This window comes from Mytilus trossulus, chromosome 4 (genome assembly GCF_036588685.1).
Source record: "Mytilus trossulus isolate FHL-02 chromosome 4, PNRI_Mtr1.1.1.hap1, whole genome shotgun sequence".
Lineage (NCBI taxonomy): Eukaryota > Metazoa > Mollusca > Bivalvia > Mytilida > Mytilidae > Mytilus > Mytilus trossulus.
In genome coordinates, this window is record NC_086376.1 from 8,405,508 (window position 1) to 8,426,153 (window position 20,646).

Sequence of the window (20,646 nt, forward strand, 5' to 3'; positions counted from 1 at the left end):
TTACCCACCATTTTCTTATATGATTGGGTGATAAAGTTTTTTAATTGCAGATATCAATTCCAATTCACCCCTCAGGTTAATATCAAATTGGGTTTTTCACCACCAAGCTCCTTAATGTATTGGTTTTTTTCATCGACACAATATTGAATATTTAGGCAATATCAACCCAAAATGTTTTCCATCTTAAATATGTTTCTTTCTTTGTTTAGGTGTTTTATTTGGTTTAGGGTTAGGGTTAGGGTTATTTGCTAGCTGTTTTTTTTTGTTGTTTATTCACTGAGGAGCAATTGTAGGTTTAATTTGTGTCCCGTTTCAAACCTTTTGCCAGTTATGTATTTTCTCACAAAAACGGATATGTATATTCACAGGCACTCGTCTTACACCTTTATATAATAAATTCTGAGACCAATGCCTGATCAGTGCCTGTGTGTGTATTCATTAATCGTAAAATGAATAAAAAATAGTATATAAACCCTTATTATACTTGAATGATTTTGTTTTATTCAATTTACATAAATCTGGGTTTAGTTGTCTTTTATTAGAACTTTTGGTTTCTGATGCTTTATCATTTCATAATTGATTTGGCCTTTCACTTTTTCCAACTGATTTCGTTTTTGATGAAACCCCGTATTTATTAGCAATGTTCTCGTTATGGTACGCACACACGCCCGTGTGATCGATGGACGCTTCCTAAAAACACTGCCTGAGTCTTGTTATCATCATAACTTTCCCTCAGCTTTTCAAAAGAAGCCGAAAACATGCTTCTATTCAATATTTTTACCGGACATTCACTTTCGTTTTAATTCAATGTATGTTATGATAAATCCCGAGCAATGCGAAAAAAATATGACTACATGACCCACGCTAATTGGATAAACGCCGAGAAGACCGAAATGTTTACAAAAACACGTGTACCTATTAAGCAACGGAAAACTCAAACATGGACCCATTTCAGCTACTTGATGCAGGGATCTATTTTTAGAACGACAGAAAATTTCCAGTTATAAATATTATAAAAACAAGGGGTACAATCAAAATCACGTGATGGATATACACACACCGGAAGTAACAGTCGAGCAGACCGCTTGAAAGGTAAGTAGTCGTATTTACTTGTTTATATCAATAAAATTTAATAAATAAGGTAGTGCACCGAATGTCGGATACTATCTAGTTTTGAAATACACAATTATCCTTGCTGGAAAGCGTGCAGTTAATGCTAACACTTCGACACAGTTCCAAAATTTCACCAGATAACTGTGTCGAAGTGTTTGCAATAACTGCACGCTTTCTAGCAAAAACAATTGTGTATTTTAAAACTACATACTATCCGACATTAGGTGTGCCAACTTATTAATCAAAATTTAATTGATATAAACAAGAAAATGCAACTACTGACCTTTCAAGCGGCGAGTTCGACTGTTACTTCCGGTGTGTGTATATCCATCACGTGATTTTGATTGTACCCCTTGAAAAATAGTTTTCGCGACGACTGTAAACAGATACGGGTAAATAACGCAAACGGCAGACAATAAAAGGGTTGAGTACTCATGGTTTTGGCATATAATTGGGTTTTCCGTTGAATTAATTGGGTTATTGAACCCTGCAATGGACAATTGCATTGGGTTTTTTATTATTTGTATTGCGTGATCACGCAAATACGCAGCTTATCTGGAGCTCTGAAAGACCTTGACGAATATCAAATTCAGATGTTCTTATATAACGACTGTAGCAGTCAGATTTCCAACGTCCTAAAGTTTGAATCATATGATCTTGGATACCATTAGAACTACAAGTTGTAGCTGCTCCTATTCGGAAAGAATGTCCACTATATTTATCGGCATTTAAACCCAAGTGTGATAGAAATGTTTTCAATTTGTCTATAAATAACGATCGGCGTAAAGCTAAATTACTACTGTCAACTAATAGCGGATCATTATCTGTTGCACCGTTCATTTTCCTGGATGTTACATATTTTGACAACTGTACATATGGACAAATATCATTATTAGTTTTAAATAGTTTAATGATTACTCCATGACGGAAAATGTCGGTTTTGGATGCCTTCAAACGTAAATTAACTTGACAATCAGATACAAATACTACATCATCCATAGTTAAATTCAAAGTTGAATCAAATGACTGTTTGCATGTAAATTCAGAACAACGCAGGAAACCGAAAAAACCTATAACAGATGCAGTTAACATAGTAAAATCTAAATGCGGATCGAAAATACTTTTCTGTAAATGTTGATAAATCTTTTGAAGCACACTATAAGTAATCGGTAGTTTTTGTCGCACACTTTTGTTTTCAGTTTTCTTTATACCATTTAGAATATTTTGTAAACGTAGCAAAGGTTTACCTACATTATCTACTAAAGGATTGACACTACAATTTGCAATAGAAAAATGACGTATTCCAGCAAGATATAACTTGATAGTAGAATATTTCAAATCTAACACTGACTGACAATATGATACAAAACAAATTAATATATCCTCGGAAATATTAGACATTACATTTCCAATATTTTCTCCCTCGAATTGAGAGGTACGAAATTTGAGAAAACACTTATACCCAGATGTGTATACATCTCTTGTAGCACTATTTATACTTTTACTCCACAAATTATTAATCACACAACTTAATTCCACAGAATTTCTGAGTGGGGCGGGCAGTGACAAGGTTCCACTGATGCTGTCGGACACAGTTGACGAAAACGATCCATCTGAAATCGAGAGAGAGCATCAGCTATAGTATTACATTTTCCGGCTACATGAGTAGCGTGAATAATAAAATTGTATTTTGCGGAACACCAAGTTAGACGTCTCATTAATTTCATAATTTCTAATGATTTTGATCTTCCTTTCTTTATAATTAAAACTGTTGCCATATTATCACAGTAAAATAGAATACGCTTCCCTGACCACTCATCACCCCATATAATAGCAGCAATTACTATAGGATATAATTCCATGTAAGCCATAGACATTGATAATTCCTTATCTAATTTCATTTCTATGGGCCATAACGCTTGAAACCATCGATTTTTGAAATAACCTCCAAATCCCACGGTTGACGCAGCATCAGTATATAAATCAAAATCGGACGCATTTACTATATTATCATCAATAAAGAAAGAAATTCCATTCCACTGATCTAAGAACTTATGCCACAATGATAAATCATTTCTACAACTAGAATTTAAAGTGACATGGTGATGAAGTTCTTTAACAGAGTGAGCTATGTTAAGTAGATAAGATATAAACGATCTCCCAGGAATAATGACTCTCATAGCAAAATTTAAATGACCCAATAAACTTAACATCTCACGTTTTGTACATGTTTTGCGATTGAGGAAAAACAATAGGTATTCCTTAATTCGACATAATTTATTTTCGGGTAATCTAGCTTCCATACGAATAGTGTCCAATATTATACCCAAGTATTCGATGCATGTTACCGGTCCTAAAGTTTTATGTTTTGCGATCGGAATTTCAAGTGAAGCAAACACGGAAACTAAAGTTTTCATAGTAGCGTCGGCATTTGCTGACGGTCTGTCGATTGTTAAGAAATCATCTAGTAGATGTAGAACTGTATTAATTCCATAATTATTGTGTAAAATCCAACACATAGCGATAGATAAATTTTCAAAAAGTTTGGGACTGGAACGACACCCAAATGCTAATCTAGTGTAAAAGTAATACATATTTTTTCCATTTAAATCCATATAAATGCCATAAACTCGGATGAATAGGGATTAATTTAAATGCATTAGATACGTCCAATTTACAACATCTTGAGGCAAAACCGTATTCTTTGATGATTTTAATGGCATCATCGATTTTAATATACGAAAGCGAAAAATCTTCTTTATTGATGAGGTCGTTGACACTACTATGCTCATCACTATTGTGAGGTGCAGATAAATCAAGTATAAGTCTTTTCTTTTTAGAATATTTTCCTTCAACAATGCCAACAGGACTAACCCTGTATATATCAAAAGGGGCTTTCGTAAATGGGCCTATAACAAAATTATTGTCTAATTCTGATTTGACTAATCCGGAAACGTCATCTGGACATTTTGTAGTAGAAAGCAAGTTTTTACATTCTAAAACCTTTTCCGGTAAAGATGATACGCCTGTAAAAAATCCTTTACGTAACCCGTTAATTAATGAATTTACGAAATATCTATCAGGATGTCTCTGTAGCTCCCACGCTAACTTATCTACATTGATTGGTGTTGTGGCATGCATTAACACATTATCATTATCTAGTCATATATTTGATTGTTTGGTTGTTTTTGGTACACTTGTAGAGGGTTTGATTTGATTTGACGATTTCATATTCATGTCAACAAGAGCATAGCGGCACGCGGATCCCCTGTAGCAATTACCAGCGAAATAATAGTTGCATATTTCTTTCCCTTTGTGGAATAGCTTTGGTCTTCCGTATTGGTCAATATCGGCTGATTGTGGTTTAGAATACGGTGTTGTAGGATTGCGCTTTTGTTGGGAATGGTTGTTTTTGCCCTGTGATGTATCTGGTATATTAACACATTTCAGTGCTATGCAATGAACTTCCACATACGCCACATGTATTGATAGCTCTCCCTAAGCAAACTGAAGAATACAGTTTCTCATCTCTGATTGACCTGTCGACGGTCAAACCTTTTGTCAGTTTTATTGCCGCAACTTTCTTAGCGAAGGCCTTATGGTATTCATAGAAAATGTTACCTTTGAACTTCGTTGCCATTTCTATGATATCTTGCAAAAACATGTCAAGTTCTACCCGACGATCTTCGAATTCGCACACAATGTTTTTGTAAATGTTAAATGCCTCTATGTATTCTTGGATAGATAGGTCACGCTGCAGGCGATGATCTTTTGGCTTAAGAAGGAGAATAGATCCATCTGCCTCTATTTGCTGTGTATCACTTTGATTTTCATTAACAGGAATAAGCAAAGAAACTAAATTAATGTACTTGCCTTCTTTAATATTTTGTCGCTGAATTTGTGACACTGTTTGTATGTGCGGAAACATACCAGCAGACACTTTCCCGGAAGCACTATATCCCTGTGTTTCGATTAATCGAGATGACGATTGAATTTGAGTACCAGTATGCGATATATCATTCCCGGTAGCATTCTTTTGAAGCTCCACTACTGTTTTAAGAATTTCTCCTTGACTTTTAACTGTTTCGGTCAACAATTTAACATTGGCCGATAGTTCACGAATAGTGTTCTTTGACATATCATTGACTACTTCTGTGTCATCAGTTGTTTGCACATTAACAGCAGGCATAGGTTGACGATTAGAGTGTAACAAAGCTTGTGATTGTTTTTGGCTAAATGAAGCAGGAGCATTAACTACAATCACAATTAGTTCTGCTATTAATTCCTCTTTTGATTTAAAGTTATTCGAAGTTTGTCTATAGTTCAAAGTAGCAGCATTCGTTATTATGGTATGTCTGACACCGAGAAACTTCATTCATCGCCTGATGGTAGTTCTGCACATCTTACTGGTAATAAAGGCCTGGTGGATACATTCTCGCTGTTTAAAACCTATCTTGACGGGAAGTTCGATACTCTTTATAAAGACATGTGACATCTGCAATCTTCATTTGTATATATCTTGTACATAGTAAGTATGTTAATCGATTCAAATTCTAAAACAAAATGCGTATTAATGTTCATTAAATAAAGTTTATGTAAGTGTTTATTTCCTTGCAGATGCCATTTGTTTACTTTATCTCTTATCTTGACTTATTTATGGAAGTCTGGAAATTGTCTGACCGCAATGTTAATAGTCTTTCTTGTTTGATATAAGGCATGTCAATCTTGAGTAACTCCTCCCTTACTTATCTAGGGTACATTAGAAATTTAGTTAAGTTGCAGTTGTAATTTTTATATGGATTAGATACACATGTTTATTTTATGTAATATTTTTATTTGTGTAAATAATTACAAATAAAAATATTACATAAAATAAACATGTGTATCTAATCCATATAAAAATTACAACTGCAACTTAACTAAATTTCTAATGTACCCTAGACAAGTAAGGGAGGAGTTGCTCAAGATTGACATGCCTTATATCAAACAAGAAAGACTATTAACATTGCGGTCAGACAATTCCCAGACTTCCATAAATAAGTCAAGATAAGAGATAAAGTAAACAAATGGCATCTGCAAGGAAATAAACACTTACATAAACTTTAATTAATGAACATTAATACGCATTTTGTTTTAGAATTTGAATCGATTAACATACTTACTATGTACAAGATATATACAAATGAAGATTGCAGATGTCACATGTCTTTATAAAGAGTATCGAACTTCCCGTCAAGATAGGTTTTAAACAGTGAGAATGTATCCACCAGGCCTTTATTACCAGTAAGATGTGCAGAACTACCATCAGGCGATGAATGAAGTTTCTCGGTGTCAGACATACCATAATAACGAATGCTGCTACTTTGAACTATAGACAAACTTCGAATAACTTTATTTTCTCAAACTAACATCTTAAGTAATATTTAATCATGCTTTTCACGAAAATAATGAGGGCATATACCCGTAAAACTGGCACTACATGTATATGCCATACAATTACTTTATAGTAAACAATCACTTGACCGTTACAACGTCATGTTGTGACCAATAACTTTAATAAATATATCTATTCAATATATTTTTTTCTCTTTATATATAAAAACATGTATATCGGAGAAGTTGAAATACTACAATATGATTTGTTCTTATATTTAGAAATAACCGTAATATGTGTTTATTTGTTTATGTTTTACTTTTATAAGATACAGCAGGTTTATCTCTTTATGATACAGCAGGATAACCAAACCCTGGCAATACATTCGGTATGTGAAACAACATGGCTAACACTAATGACAACAACAAAATTCCGGACCTTTGGTTAAAGCTAAAAGAGTTGCGAAAAGAGAAAATTTCAGTATTGAGAGGACGTCATTACCTTGGACGAGAACCAAAACGACCAAAACTTGTCCTATTGGTAATCGGTGATTCCAAAAGCTTTGTTCCGAAGCCATGGTTAACATCAGTTCTTAAATCAGGACTTATAGAGACTGCAAAGGGTGCAAAAGGTAAAACTTGGATTTTGAATTTAAATATCACTTTCGATTTAGATTCAAATAATTGTATGTTTAATTCGATCATTTCGACTTATAACGGAACTAAAACAATTGTCATATAAGAGGTTTAACCATTTTATAAAACCAGGTTATACCCACCGTTGTCTTTTGTAATTTCCTGCTTTAAGTCAGGGAAATGATATTTCCCTTCCAATCGTTTGGTTGCTTCATATAGTCGGGTATTATTTGTTATCTTTTATTGACCACCCCTTATAATTTTTATTTATAAAAGTACAAATCTAGAACATGCCATTGACCATTGAATTGATATCATTTTCCTTAACTGGACCATAATTGCTAGATTATATGATGTCTCAATGTAACGGTCAATGGCATGTTCTAAGTTTGTAGTTTTGCATTTCATCCATACGATTAAATGCAATAAAACACTTTCGACCATGTACATTTTTAATGCAGTTACATCTAGTTCTTACTAAGAATTTTTGAAAGACAATCACTATTCCCGTGATTTTTTCTAGATTTAATTTGTAGACAATCAATATGATTATAATGAATTATCTCATGGCTATCTTTATTTCAGACTGTTTGATTTTATATAAAGGCTCGTCTGAAAAGATTAGTTCTATTGTGAGGGAAGCAGTGCTTCATTTCGAAAAGCTGCAAACAAAAGATGATGACGTTTTTATAAGTCTTATAGGACTACTGCCGATGAATGATGAAAATAATGATCTGCCGTCGATTGATGCTGAATATCAACTTCTTCGTACGGAGAATTCTAAATATGGAAAAGTAAGGGATCATTGTTTTTCGTATATGATTAAGTCGTGATTGATTAAAATTTTTGCCCATCTTTTTATTAAGCAAAGAAGGGTGAATAAGCTATCGTTTGACGCTTTTCGTAAAATTGTATCGACTATAAACATATTCTTTTTTTATAAATAAAAACTTATGTAAATGGAAGTGCGATTAATAAACTTTAAACTTTCTGTTTACTCATCGTCCAAATATATGTCGATCAAGTGCTAATTTGGAAAATCTATATGGAAGTTTTTAACGACATTGACTGGCTTTTCAGCCCTTGTACGGTTGGCCATTAATGATAGTTTATGTATGACGATTTATCCTTTCAAAGTAAAAAAAAACTAAAATTAAAACAATGTCAGCTGAACGATGTTAGTTATTGGTGATTTGAACATAAAGACAAAATGCTTATAATAAAAGAACATCTTATACAAAATAAATAACTTTCATCGATAGAAAATCTTTTGTCAGTGCTTATATATTTTTTCTAAGATCATATAAAAAAGAAGATGTGGTATGATTGCCAATGAGACAACTATCCACAAAAGACCAAAATGACACAAACATTAACAATTATAGGTCACCGTACGACCTTCAACAATGAGCAAAGCCCATACCGCATATAGTCAGCTATAAAAGGCCCCGATAAGACAATGTAAAACAATTCAAACGAGAAAACTAACGGCCTTATTTATGTAAAAAAAAAATGAACGAAAAAAAAATATGTAACACATGAACAAACGACAACCACTGAATTTACAGGCTCCTGACTTGGGACAGGCACATACATAAATAATGTGGCGGGGTTAAACATCTTAGCGGGATCCCAACCCTCCCCCTAACCTGGGACAGTGGTATAATATTACAACATAAACGAACTATAAAAATCAGTTGAAAAAGGCTTAACTCATCAGATAGACTCCCGACACAAAAGGACAAAATGAACAGATCTGAGAGTACTCGCAGTTATCTGACAGCTAGTTCAAAGCCACTAACAACTAATAAAAAAAATCATGCCTCTAAGACTAAACACTCAATCCGTACGTGCATCCAATATACAATGGATTTAGTGTAAAGACGTCATAAACAGCCAGAGAAAAACATGACCTTGTACAATGCCAAGTTACAGGTATCGACAGATTGTAGATCCATGAAAATGTATATGTATATAACATACGAGTAATATTTAGTTAGCTTTTAATCTACTGATAACAAAATCAATATTTATACCAATAAAAACAATATTCAATGATCTTATTACAGTGTTGAATAGGTAACCTTTTAGAATAAGTTTATTTAAAGGAGCAACAAGTTTACATGGATCATTTCTAAATGGTTTAATAATTTACCAGTAATACATAGGTTGCGTTCGTTAAGCGAACAAGATGTGAAATATAAACACCGTAAGATGGTGCCAAAGGAACATCACCATCTAAAAATGGAAAATTAACAGTAGGGAACGAAAAATCGTCTCTTTTGTCGTTAATTTTAGTGTGTAGTTTCCCGTTTAAAACCGAAATATCTAAATCCAGGAAAGGACAGTTATTACCGAAAACATTTGATTTATTTAAAGTAAGTTCCTTGGGGTAAATTTCAGCCGTATATTGAGAAAATTATTGATTATTTAACGAAAAAATATCATCAAGATAACGGTAAGTTTTGCTGAATTTATCAATTAAATGCAATTTCGACGGGTCTTTACTGAGTTTAGATATAAACTGTGATTCGTAACAGTACAAAAACAAGTCTGCTATTAAAGGGGCACACTTAGTGTCCATGGGGATACCTACAACCTGTCGATAAACTTTGTTGCCGAAACGTACGTAAATATTATCAAGGAGAAAATTAACAGCTTCAATCATCTCATCACACCTCCAGTAAGTATATCGAGCATATTTATCTTTCGCATTAGAGAAGAAGGCTTTAAATGAGTTGCAGCAAATAAATCTACATTCAGCTTTACCAAACAACCATTTAATTAAATAGGAAAACTTTTGCTGAATAAGATAGTGTGGAAGTGTAGTGTAAAGAGTAGAAAAATCAAAACTATTAACAGAATCTAAAGGACCATCAAAAGCCCGTAATTTACCTTAAACATCCAAAGATTTGTTTACACTCCAAAAATGGTTTATACCACTATGTTCATATATTTTATTACAATAGTTATGATAAGCTCTTTAATAGTAGTTAATGAACTAGTTAAGAGCACTGACAGATTAGTTGTAGAACACTTACTAGAGGCCGAGATGAAACGATATTTAAATGGTTTTTTGTGTAGTTTAGGTAGCCAATACAAAGTAGGGATCTTCAAATGTTCAGAAGAAGCCTTAAGCTTTGATGTGGTTGTGATATGCTTGTTTACTGTATGACTCTCTGTGAAGCGGATGGACTTGAATGTAGATGAATTTAAAATTTCATTCGTAAGAACGTCCGTGTAGTATTTTCGTCATACCACAACCACATTGTTGGCTGCTTTGTCGGCCGGTACAAACACAAACCGCTTTGAAAGTATTATTTTAATTTATTTTTTCTTAGATAATATCAAAATCAAAAAAGTATCCCATAAACATAAACAAAAAAGTCCGACTAATGCAATGATTTGTTGTGGTCAAATGCAATTAGTTTAAACATATTTTTTTTTTATAGTGGAATGGAAAACAAGTTTTTTTTGTTGTCTTTTATGTGCAAGAGATATGGCTCTTTCTTAACACGGGTCAGCCATTTATCGTCCCCTTCCGACGGACTATCAACGATTCCTCAAGACCACACTCCCAAATTGGCTCAAGGGAGAGTCGACAATTCAGTCTCTGAAATCTTCAACCCAGACGGGAATCGAACCAGGCACCTTCATGTTAAGTAGTCCGATGCACTAGCCACTACACCATGGCTCTCAAATACAATTGACGACTGCAGGTCTTAATCTCCTAATTGCACCTATGCTCGTTCCCTATTTAGAATTGGACTGGTTTGTAGTGTATTTATAAAAGAATCACAAAAGGGCATACAGATAATGCATATTAGCAAAATAAAAAGACAAACAACAATGATTATCATTGAACAACAAGACAATGACGGAATGTATATATACAGAGCCACGTCAAATAGATACCACAAAAAACAGACTAAACAGTAAAAGTTATATTCACACAATTAAATTGTAAATAAGACGTTATAAAGATAGTAAACAACGTCTGTATTCAAAAGGTTTACATCAAGATCATCGTGTATTATTTGTGAGGTTGATAAAGATTCCTTCCAATGAACTTTTCAAGAAACGGGAATACATGATTTGGTACTGGCGTTTCACATGGATACTCAATTTATACCCCTCGACACTAATTAGTAATCAATAGTCTTTTCTATGTTCTTTTGGAATATCAATCAAAGACAAAGAACTTGATATCCTTACATCGTATTGTATATCTAAGTTATATATAAAGTACTTTAATAAACAACGGTATTGTAGTGTCTCCATGAAACCTCTTTCTAAATAATTAACATCAATGCTGTCAACAATCAACGCTTGGCTTTAAAATTTTTGTTGGTGAATGGTTCTACACTCTGAAAAGTATTCCCTGTTCCAACCTTACGCTTATTTACTTAAAGGTTTATAAGATCAAAAGAAAGAAAAAAAATAATACCGGAAAGACTAAAATATGAAAATGAAACAAATAATTTTTATGAAATTTTTATTCTCTTTTATGAAAGAAATACTGGAATACAAGTGACCGTGTTCTTGGAGACACATTCTACATTAAGATGAAAGAAGGAAATTATACAAGTAGACATGCGGCTGTCCTAAAAGACATCAGGAAACAAAAGACATCATTCATGAAACTGCAGAACAATGAGTGTAAGTAAATGAGTCTTTTCAATAATGCAAAATTCTACATTAATATGTCATAAACTTATTTTGAACATTAAACGACTCCTGATCAGTCGGAATAGTATGTAGTACTTATTCCTCAACTATCTCGCACCATGCGAATCCACATTTTATGATAATAAATCAAATGCAATTAAAGAAATTTTAATTGTAAACAAAATGATTTGCGTGTTGTGATTTTTCGATATCATTTTGAATTAAAGAAAGAATTACATGTAATTTGTTTGTAGATGAAGAGGTTAAAGTTTAAGCTTGACAAGTAAATATATTTACGAAATATACGACACAAAAAAAAACTTAAAGTATTCCCGAAACGCTGTAAATCATGAGTGTTACAAATCAGGTTGATGGCGAATTACTTAATTCGTAACTTATGGAACCAACGGGGAAAAACTGTCTCTAGCAGAGGTGTCAAACCCGTTATCGTAATTTAAAATAGGAGTATACATGTACGTGTGATTCGTCCGAAACGCTGTTAGAGTTACGCTCATAGATAAATATTTTAAAGTTAAGAATGTACAAATACTAGAATTACTATTTAACCAACGGAACCTAAAATAAAATAGCTAGAACAATCGTAGACACCTTTGTTAGAGAACAATGGAACAGAGAATTGAATGCTATTTTGAAAAATATTTACACAAAAAAATCATGTGAAACGGAGCAAAAAGTTACTAAAGGGATATTCAAACTTCTAACATTGTAACACTTTGTAATAGTACACAAAAGACAGCATAAAAAACTAAAGATTGAGCGACTCTAATCCCACGAAAAACACTTTATTAGGTACTCTGGAAAGGGGAGCAGACTCTGCTACACCTGTGGCATCCGTTGAGCTGCTCATGTAAGTGTAAATCTGGTGATAAGTCTAGAAAGTCAAGTTCATAGAAAAAGGATGAGATTATTGTTGCAACAATTCAAACAATTATCTGTGGTCATCTGCTTAACCGATATTTTAAAACGGTCAAGTAACTTTCGAAGGCGTCTGTAATTTTTTAGAATAGAAATTGTCTTGGCAATAATACTTGGCTAATGATACCCTCGGGACGAAACGTCCAGCAGTGGCACTGACCCTGTGGTATTAATATTTATCAAAGGTACAATAATTATAATTACATACGCCAGACATGTGTTTCGTCTACATAAAACTCATCAGTGACGCTCAATTCAAAATAGTTATAAAGCCAAACCAGTACAGAGTTGAAGTGCATTGGGAACCCAAAAAAATAAATAAGTTGTGTCAAATACGGCTAAAATAATCTATTCGTTGGATAAGAAAATCCTTAGTTGTTCGAAAAATTCAAAATTTTGTAAATGGTTTTCATGTCAACATCGAATTAATGTTCTGCTTGTATCTTAAAAAACGAATGTATAACTTTCTAATCATAATTCTAGTGACCTGGTTTGTGCCTATCTTGACAATTGTGGTAGAAGGTGATTCGGATACCATTGAATCTGTGCTTCAAGTACTGAAGGAGGGCCTTCCCGTTCTTATCCTCAGAGGAACTGGAAAAGCAGCCGACTTTATTGCTGATTATATTGAGTGAGGATTGGATTATTAACAAAATGTTTTCAATTTTAAATATATGTGTGCTGGAAAAACAAAACATATAGATTTCACAAAAGTGACTATTGTTTTGTAAATCAGTAAAGATATGCGGATGTTGACCGTAATTAAGAAATTCGATAAATAGTCCATACTCCTTCTGTTTGTGTTAACGATATAGTATACAGGTATCAGATCACAGTATACAAAATATGCACACAAATGTCAAAAACGTTTACAAATATATAGGGTACGCATCAACATATTGAATGGAATGCCTTGTAAAACTTGATTTCAGATATAAAACAAAATCAGAAGCTGCACGGGTTTAAGGGGACTATAAAATAGGGGCGAAAGATACCAGAGGGACAGTCAAAATCATAGATTGAAAAGAAACTGAAAAAAAAACCTCCAGGACCAACAAATAAAAAGACAAACAGACAAATATTATTATAATAGTGCACAAGACATAACATAGAAAACTAAAGACTAAGCAACACGAACCCACTAAAAAACTGGGAGTGATCGCATGTGCTCCGGAAGGGTAAACAGATCCTGCTCCACATGTGGCACCCGTAGTGTTACTTATGTTATTACAAACCCGGTACATAGTCTAATTCGGTAGGTCAAATTCGTGGTGAATTAACATAGAACATTAATCACAGACACATACAACGCTATAGTGATACATCAAGAGCAAGATAATCATACAAAACGTTATACAATAACTAATTGTCTGTAGTCCGTTCCGTGTATGGTATTGGTGTCGATGCAAGTATCTGTATAGACGACTTTTTCAAAATGCCTATTTAAATATGATCCTGTCAGTGACCTCTCTTGCGAAATAATATGATAACAAAAAAAAATTCACATCAAGAGGATTGATGAAATGCTGCAATAACTGTGTAAGGGTCTGTTGCTAGGTTACAATTATAAATGATGGAAGAGCAATTTATAAAACTGCATTCCTTTTAATTCACTCATAAATGAAACTGATACATGTCATAGTGAACACAGATATGAATCTTTAATATTGATCTCTGGTTTTGCTTTCAGTGGTGATTTCGAAATATCTGAATACGTACAAGATAAAAATCTTTCGATGTTTGGTGTTGTTTCCAATGCATCTCGACTTCAACATCTTTCGGAAATGTTGACAGACATAAGACAACGTAAATCTCTGGTAAGTTTATTCAAAGTGCTTCTAGGTAAATCATGGATTGCTGTATCAATAATTTGTTAACACATGGTATTCAATGGATCATAAAATGTTTTTTCCAACGAAAAGAAAGACGAATCAGGCTCGTCGAAGACAACAACAGTCAAGTTGTAAATTACTCTCAACAACTAACAAAGAAAGGCAATACAATGTCAAAAATTAAAAAAGACCAAACATGTACCATTCGAAAGCACTGTATAAACAAACTATTTTTTGACCAAATCTAAATAGGAGAAAAACTGGTACTGGCATTTTTTAAGCGCTTAAAATATATTTGATAATTATATCAAATTCAATTTGATGCACCATATTCATACTTTGAACTTTGAAACAACATATAACCCCTTATATTATTGATTTTGTATTCACATTGTGCCATAGATCTAAGGACAAGGTACGACAAGGTCTGTTTTTGGCCCCCCTAATTTCTCATTTTTCAAATTCTGTTTTGGAAAGATACTTATCACGTTAAGATATTCCCTTAGGTTTGAAGTTTGTTTGGCTGAAATTAAAAACCATTGATTTCAGAAAATGGGTTAGGTTTGGGGTTTAAGGGCACCAATGAAGCAAAAAAAAAGGAAAATCAAGTTTTTTGGTCATTGTTTCTTAAAATTTAATATGGTGCGCCTACGTGACCCGGAGAAAATTACATCGCTTTAAGCCCCAGTCCCACTAGACCACGATCGCTCCACGCTCACCGCGATCTAAATTAAATTCAGATCGTGGTGATGTCACGGTATGAGCGGCATGAAAATGTAAATTTTCGTTGCTTTCACGATGCTACTACGTCCTCATTACGCTTCTACAACGATCCCGATACGATTACAACACGTTCTCACCTCCCTTATTCTGCGACCTTACTACGCTTATCAAGATCTTTCTACGCTCATCACGTTCTCACTACGACCATACCACGAGTTATCCGATTGCAACACGATCTTACCACGCTTCTACTGCGATTATAGCACGTTCTTACCACGATTGCACTGACGTCGCGCAAAATACTGGTGATAATAACGTAACGTCGGAAATATAGCAAAAAGCCGTCTTATTTTCTTGTTTTTTACGTAACGTTTTTCTAATGTGATTTCTAATGTGTAAGCATTGATTCATTCAGGTTTTTTTTCATGGGAATATTTTTTTTCAGTAAAGATATTCATGTATATTTTATTTAACGAAAAATGTATATATATATATACAACTCGTCTAAACATCAACCCAACAATGTTAGATCTGTAAATTTGCCTTCGCAAATTTTTGGTTCTTCCCTCGCCGGGATTCGAACCCATGCTACTGTGATATCGTGACACCAAATCGCCTGCACTGCAGCCGTCCCGCTAGACCACACGACCACCTGGGCTCTCAAAATAAAAGAGCTTTCGGTGGGCATATGTTACCTTTCCTCGTCAGTTTTAATCTAGCGGCGTACTACAGTACATGATATATAAGGCATGAAGATGTTATTGTTACAGATCAGCTAAATTATCTATAGTAAAGGATCCTACAAATTAATGTAAGATACAGTCACAGAAAATAATTATATTCATAAGTACGTCTGAGTCAGTGACAACCCTACACAGATTGTACAGATCTGTAACAATAACATCTTCATGCCTTATATATCATGTACTGTAGTACGCCGCTAGATTAAAACTGACGAGGAAAGGTAACATATGCCCACCGAAAGCTCTTTTATTTTGAGAGCCCAGGTGGTCGTGTGGTCTAGCGGGACGGCTGCAGTGCAGGCGATTTGGTGTCACGATATCACAGTAGCATGGGTTCGAATCCCGGCGAGGGAAGAACCAAAAATTTGCGAAGGCAAATTTACAGATCTAACATTGTTGGGTTGATGTTTAGACGAGTTGTATATACATTATGTACACAGCCATGTATCACCATCATTGATGGGGATCCGATGGACACATCTGTTGTAGGGTTGTCACTGACTCAGACGTACTTATGAATATATATATATATATATATTTTATATTTTTTAATTATAAGCAGAGCCACGTTGAATCATTTCATTTGAATCGGATAGGTCTACTAAAATATTTTATGAGTGGCTAAACAACAGTGCATGATGTTTTATAATTTAATTCTTATTTCAATCCAAATTGTCCAATACAGAAAGAATGTCTAGATGGGTGTCCTCTGAAATAGTTATACGATAAGAGGCATCTACATCAGCAAGTATGTATAGCAGAGATTTCGTCGGTACCAAAGCAGTCTTTGTCTTTAAAAGTTTATATTTTAACGGATCATTGTCACTGATTTTGTCATAATAATGACCCCGGAAAACCTCGAATCCAGGGGGATATGTAGCACCCCAGCTGTCACTCTCTGCTGAATTCAATACGTGTGAACCTTTGGAAATTTTCATTAAATAATAGTCAAAGTTATCATCGTAGGTTTTGACAGCCACAACAGAGTTTATGGATACCAAATCTGATATGTCTTCTGAAAGAATGTCAGTGTCTTGTGCTACTTCTTCTTCGTTAGAAGTTTGTGTTATTTCGCGTGGCTTAATAGTTTTCTTTACCCCGGTATTTTCTACATTTAAACAGTTAAGATAATTCCCCAAAATGCATTGATCGCACGTGTAACAAGAGAGATCGGAAACAATGATTTCATTACATGTACTAGTAAAAACATGATGTATTTGTCTATTTTGCTGGATCGGCTTAAATATTTTGGAATTGTGTCTATCAATTGAGTCAACATATCGAAATACCCTTCTTTTAAATAATGCACTTCTTGGCTTTTTAAGGCTACTTTCGCAGAACGTAAATAAATCCTTCGCATTCTGAATCACTGTATTGCCACGTAGAACAGATATGTCCGCCTGTCTTTTTATAAATCCCCCCGCGGCATCTTGAGGCCCTTTTGCATGGCTTGTTTCAAAGAAATTTTTATGGAATGTTTTATATCCGAAATCAGGGATGGCAGTAGATAAACTTCCTAAACAGTGCCGCGATTTATATTGGCTAGAACAACCGTCTGTGAATTCATGCATATGATCAACTGTGTATGATATTGAATCTAAATATTCCTTAACTTTCTTTTGGACATATTTTGTAAAATCATTATCATGTTGCAGGTCCGGGGAAATTACGAAAAAATGTTCCGTAATTATTTCCGGAAATTCTTCTGTACTGTCTACACCATCGTATTCTAAAATGGCGTGTCGGTGCATGACGGTTACATGAATGCTGCATTCAGTTCTTTGGAAGTAATTGGATTGGATTTCTTCTTTCTCGACACAACGATAATTTTCCGAATAATCGTGGATGCATATGCAATGATTGACTGGCAAGTTCTGAACAAGACTTTTAAGTTGATTGCTTTGCCAGTTTGATCGGTGCTGGTGAGCGGGGAAAGTTTCGAGAAGCTTTTTTAAATTGAGAAACATTTCGTTTACGCTAGTTTTCTTTTTTATCAGGGTCAGTCGGCGCCTTACATTTTTACCCTTCGATTTTTCAGTTATATATTCATATTTTTGCCTTTCAACAGTTGAAGACGACTGTGATTCGTTGGGTGAAAGTTTGAAATTACCAACTCCGCAAAGGCTACATTTTCGCCAAAAGTTATAAACTGTTCTAAGATTTCTCGCATGTTGAAGACCCATTGGTGGCCTTGAGCTGTTTTCTACGTTTTGGTCGGGTTGTTATCTCTTTGACATATTCCCCGTTTCCATTCTTATTCATTATTTTTTTACTCGAAACTCCTGTCTGCCTTTTTTTTACACTCAAAACCCCTGTCCTCCCTCTTTTTCAAATTTCATTCTAGCCCCCCCCCCTTAAAAATCAAATGGAAGCTCCCTTAGGCAAAAACATGCCCATATCGTTTCATGTTTGAAGATCGATTCTTTACAAGTTCTTCTTATAATTTCTTTTGCGTATTGACTCTGTGTGAAATATGACGTTTCATTATTTTTCGACGTTTTTTGTCTCATTGGACATTTTTTTCTGATTTTTCTTTTCTTTATTTGCGAAAAGGATAAAATATAAAAACAGCCAGTATTTATATTATCATGTTCAGTATTTGTTGTAATTTTTGAAATCTGTATCAGTATTTTTCTTCTGATTTAATCGCGATACATCGTAGATCCCGAAATCGTCAAAATTGAATATTTGTTTGGATTTCAGATGATACGGGACATTTTTTCTGATTTTAAATTTTTTCAATAGTTTTTTTTTAAAACAAGTAAACTCAAAAAGTTTGGTACCAATTTAAACAGAAATGTTTGTAATTTATAAATTATAAATATAAACGATATCCTTTTAAAATTACCTTCAGTATATGAATTTGATCTTCAAAGTTTGCAGTTGGAGTCTAGATTATTTGTCACCATTACAAGATCAAAAAATTGCTATGACGTCATTTTTCTACATGTATGACGTCATATATGTAAGTAAAATTATGTAATTCAAAACTTTACATATGGTTCTTAATTCCTTCCAAATGAGAACTACCTTTGGCTACTCAATCCATATTTCATTCTCAAAAATGTTTGGAGATCTCAATGTTCAATGTTACGCATTACACGGCAAAATTGCCTATTTCATTAAAATTTCGCGCTTCAAATCGAAACCTATTCGTGAAAAAAATATCATGAAAAACAGATATTATGTTGCCATTAGATTGGGTAACGAAAATTATTTAGCGATTCTGCAAATTGTTGCGTCCTAAACGGACAGTTAGCCTTTTCGCCGATTTTTCTCGAATCACCTTCAAATTGTCACCAGTATCTTGCGCGACGTTACTACGTTCAAACCGCGATCTTACTACGCTCTCAGCAATAACGTCAACATCGTGTTCCATATCAATACAGTATCATTCCTTCAGTTCTATTTCTGATTAATACGTAGATTTCTCGAAAAAAAATAAAGTCATGCCATCAAAATCTACTAGAACACGTGGGCGTGGTGTTAGGGTTGATGTAGAGGCAAATGGAGCTCTGATATCATAGTAACGAATCTTGATCAAGTAGAGATGTCGGACCGACCAATCCGACCTAAATTACAACCTATTGCTGGTCCATAAAGCTGAAATGACGATATTTTAGTGAACGATATCAGATACATGTATGAAACAGATGTGTCAATAGATATAAGAAGATGTGGTATGAGTTCCAATGAGACAACTCTCAATCCAAGTAACATTTTTTTAAAGTAACAATTATAGGCCAAGATACGGACTTCAACACGGAGCCTTGGCTTACACCGAACAGCAAGATATAAAAGGCCCCAGATATTACTAGTGTAAAACAATTCAAACGCGAAAACCAACGGTCTAATCTATATGGAAACAAGAACCATGGTTGAGCTGTTAGAGAGAAAATGGACAAGAAGTCCCAATTACATACATACAAACAAAACCTGGAGAGAATTAATATATTTTATGGGAAAATGACAATGAGAATAATGGTCGTAGTATGAACGTAGTCAGGTCGAAAGAAGAGCGTGATGAGGACGGCAAGGGCGTGCTAGAATCGTACTATGGTCGTAAACAGCGTGGTATAGTCGTAGTGGAAGTGTAGTTTGGTCGCGATGAGAACGTGATGGTCGTAGCGAGGTCGTAATAACGTCGCAATGAGATCGTAGCGCAGTTTCTCCGAATAGAATCACGCTTTCGCTACGCTCTCACTACGATGGTACAGCGACCTTTGCGATCTTACTACGATCTTAGTGCGCTCTCACTACGCTTCTACTACGACCTGATTTCGCCACGACCGCGCCACGATTGTTTTGAACATGTTCAAAGTTTGCCACGCTCATCACGATCTTGAAGAATTCACCACGACCGTGATACGACCTTACTGCGATCTACACGATCGTACTACGATCATCAACATTTGCAGTTTTTTCACAAATCGTAGTGCGATCGTGGCCTAGTGGGAGACAGCAAGCAAGGTGCTGATGACATTTGAATGAACGAATTCCTGAGTCACGTTGGCACAGGCACTTAAGAATTAAAAAGTTGTTGTACTTAACACCTGAAAAGTGAATAATAATAACAGAAAGTTTACCCCCTTCACCTCACCCAGTTCCTAAAATTAGTGGTT

General features: G+C 34.4%; 3 protein-coding genes across 3 annotated transcripts; all 3 read right to left on the reverse strand.

The window, feature by feature from the left end:
- Positions 1 to 2,642: 2,642 nt before the first annotated feature.
- On the reverse strand, positions 2,643 to 3,632 carry LOC134714428 (uncharacterized). The gene has a single exon (XM_063575668.1). The coding sequence runs from the start codon at positions 3,630 to 3,632 to the stop codon at positions 2,643 to 2,645; it is 990 nt and encodes a 329-aa protein (XP_063431738.1).
- Positions 3,633 to 3,687: 55 nt separating this feature from the next.
- Positions 3,688 to 4,254, reverse strand: LOC134714429 (uncharacterized). The gene has a single exon (XM_063575670.1). It carries the CDS (start codon positions 4,252 to 4,254, stop codon positions 3,688 to 3,690), a length of 567 nt encoding a protein of 188 aa, XP_063431740.1.
- A 12,432-nt stretch (positions 4,255 to 16,686) lies between these two features.
- On the reverse strand, positions 16,687 to 18,207 carry LOC134714430 (uncharacterized). Its single transcript, XM_063575671.1, has one exon. It carries the CDS (start codon positions 18,205 to 18,207, stop codon positions 16,687 to 16,689), a length of 1,521 nt encoding a protein of 506 aa, XP_063431741.1.
- Between the last annotated feature and the right edge of the window lie 2,439 nt (positions 18,208 to 20,646).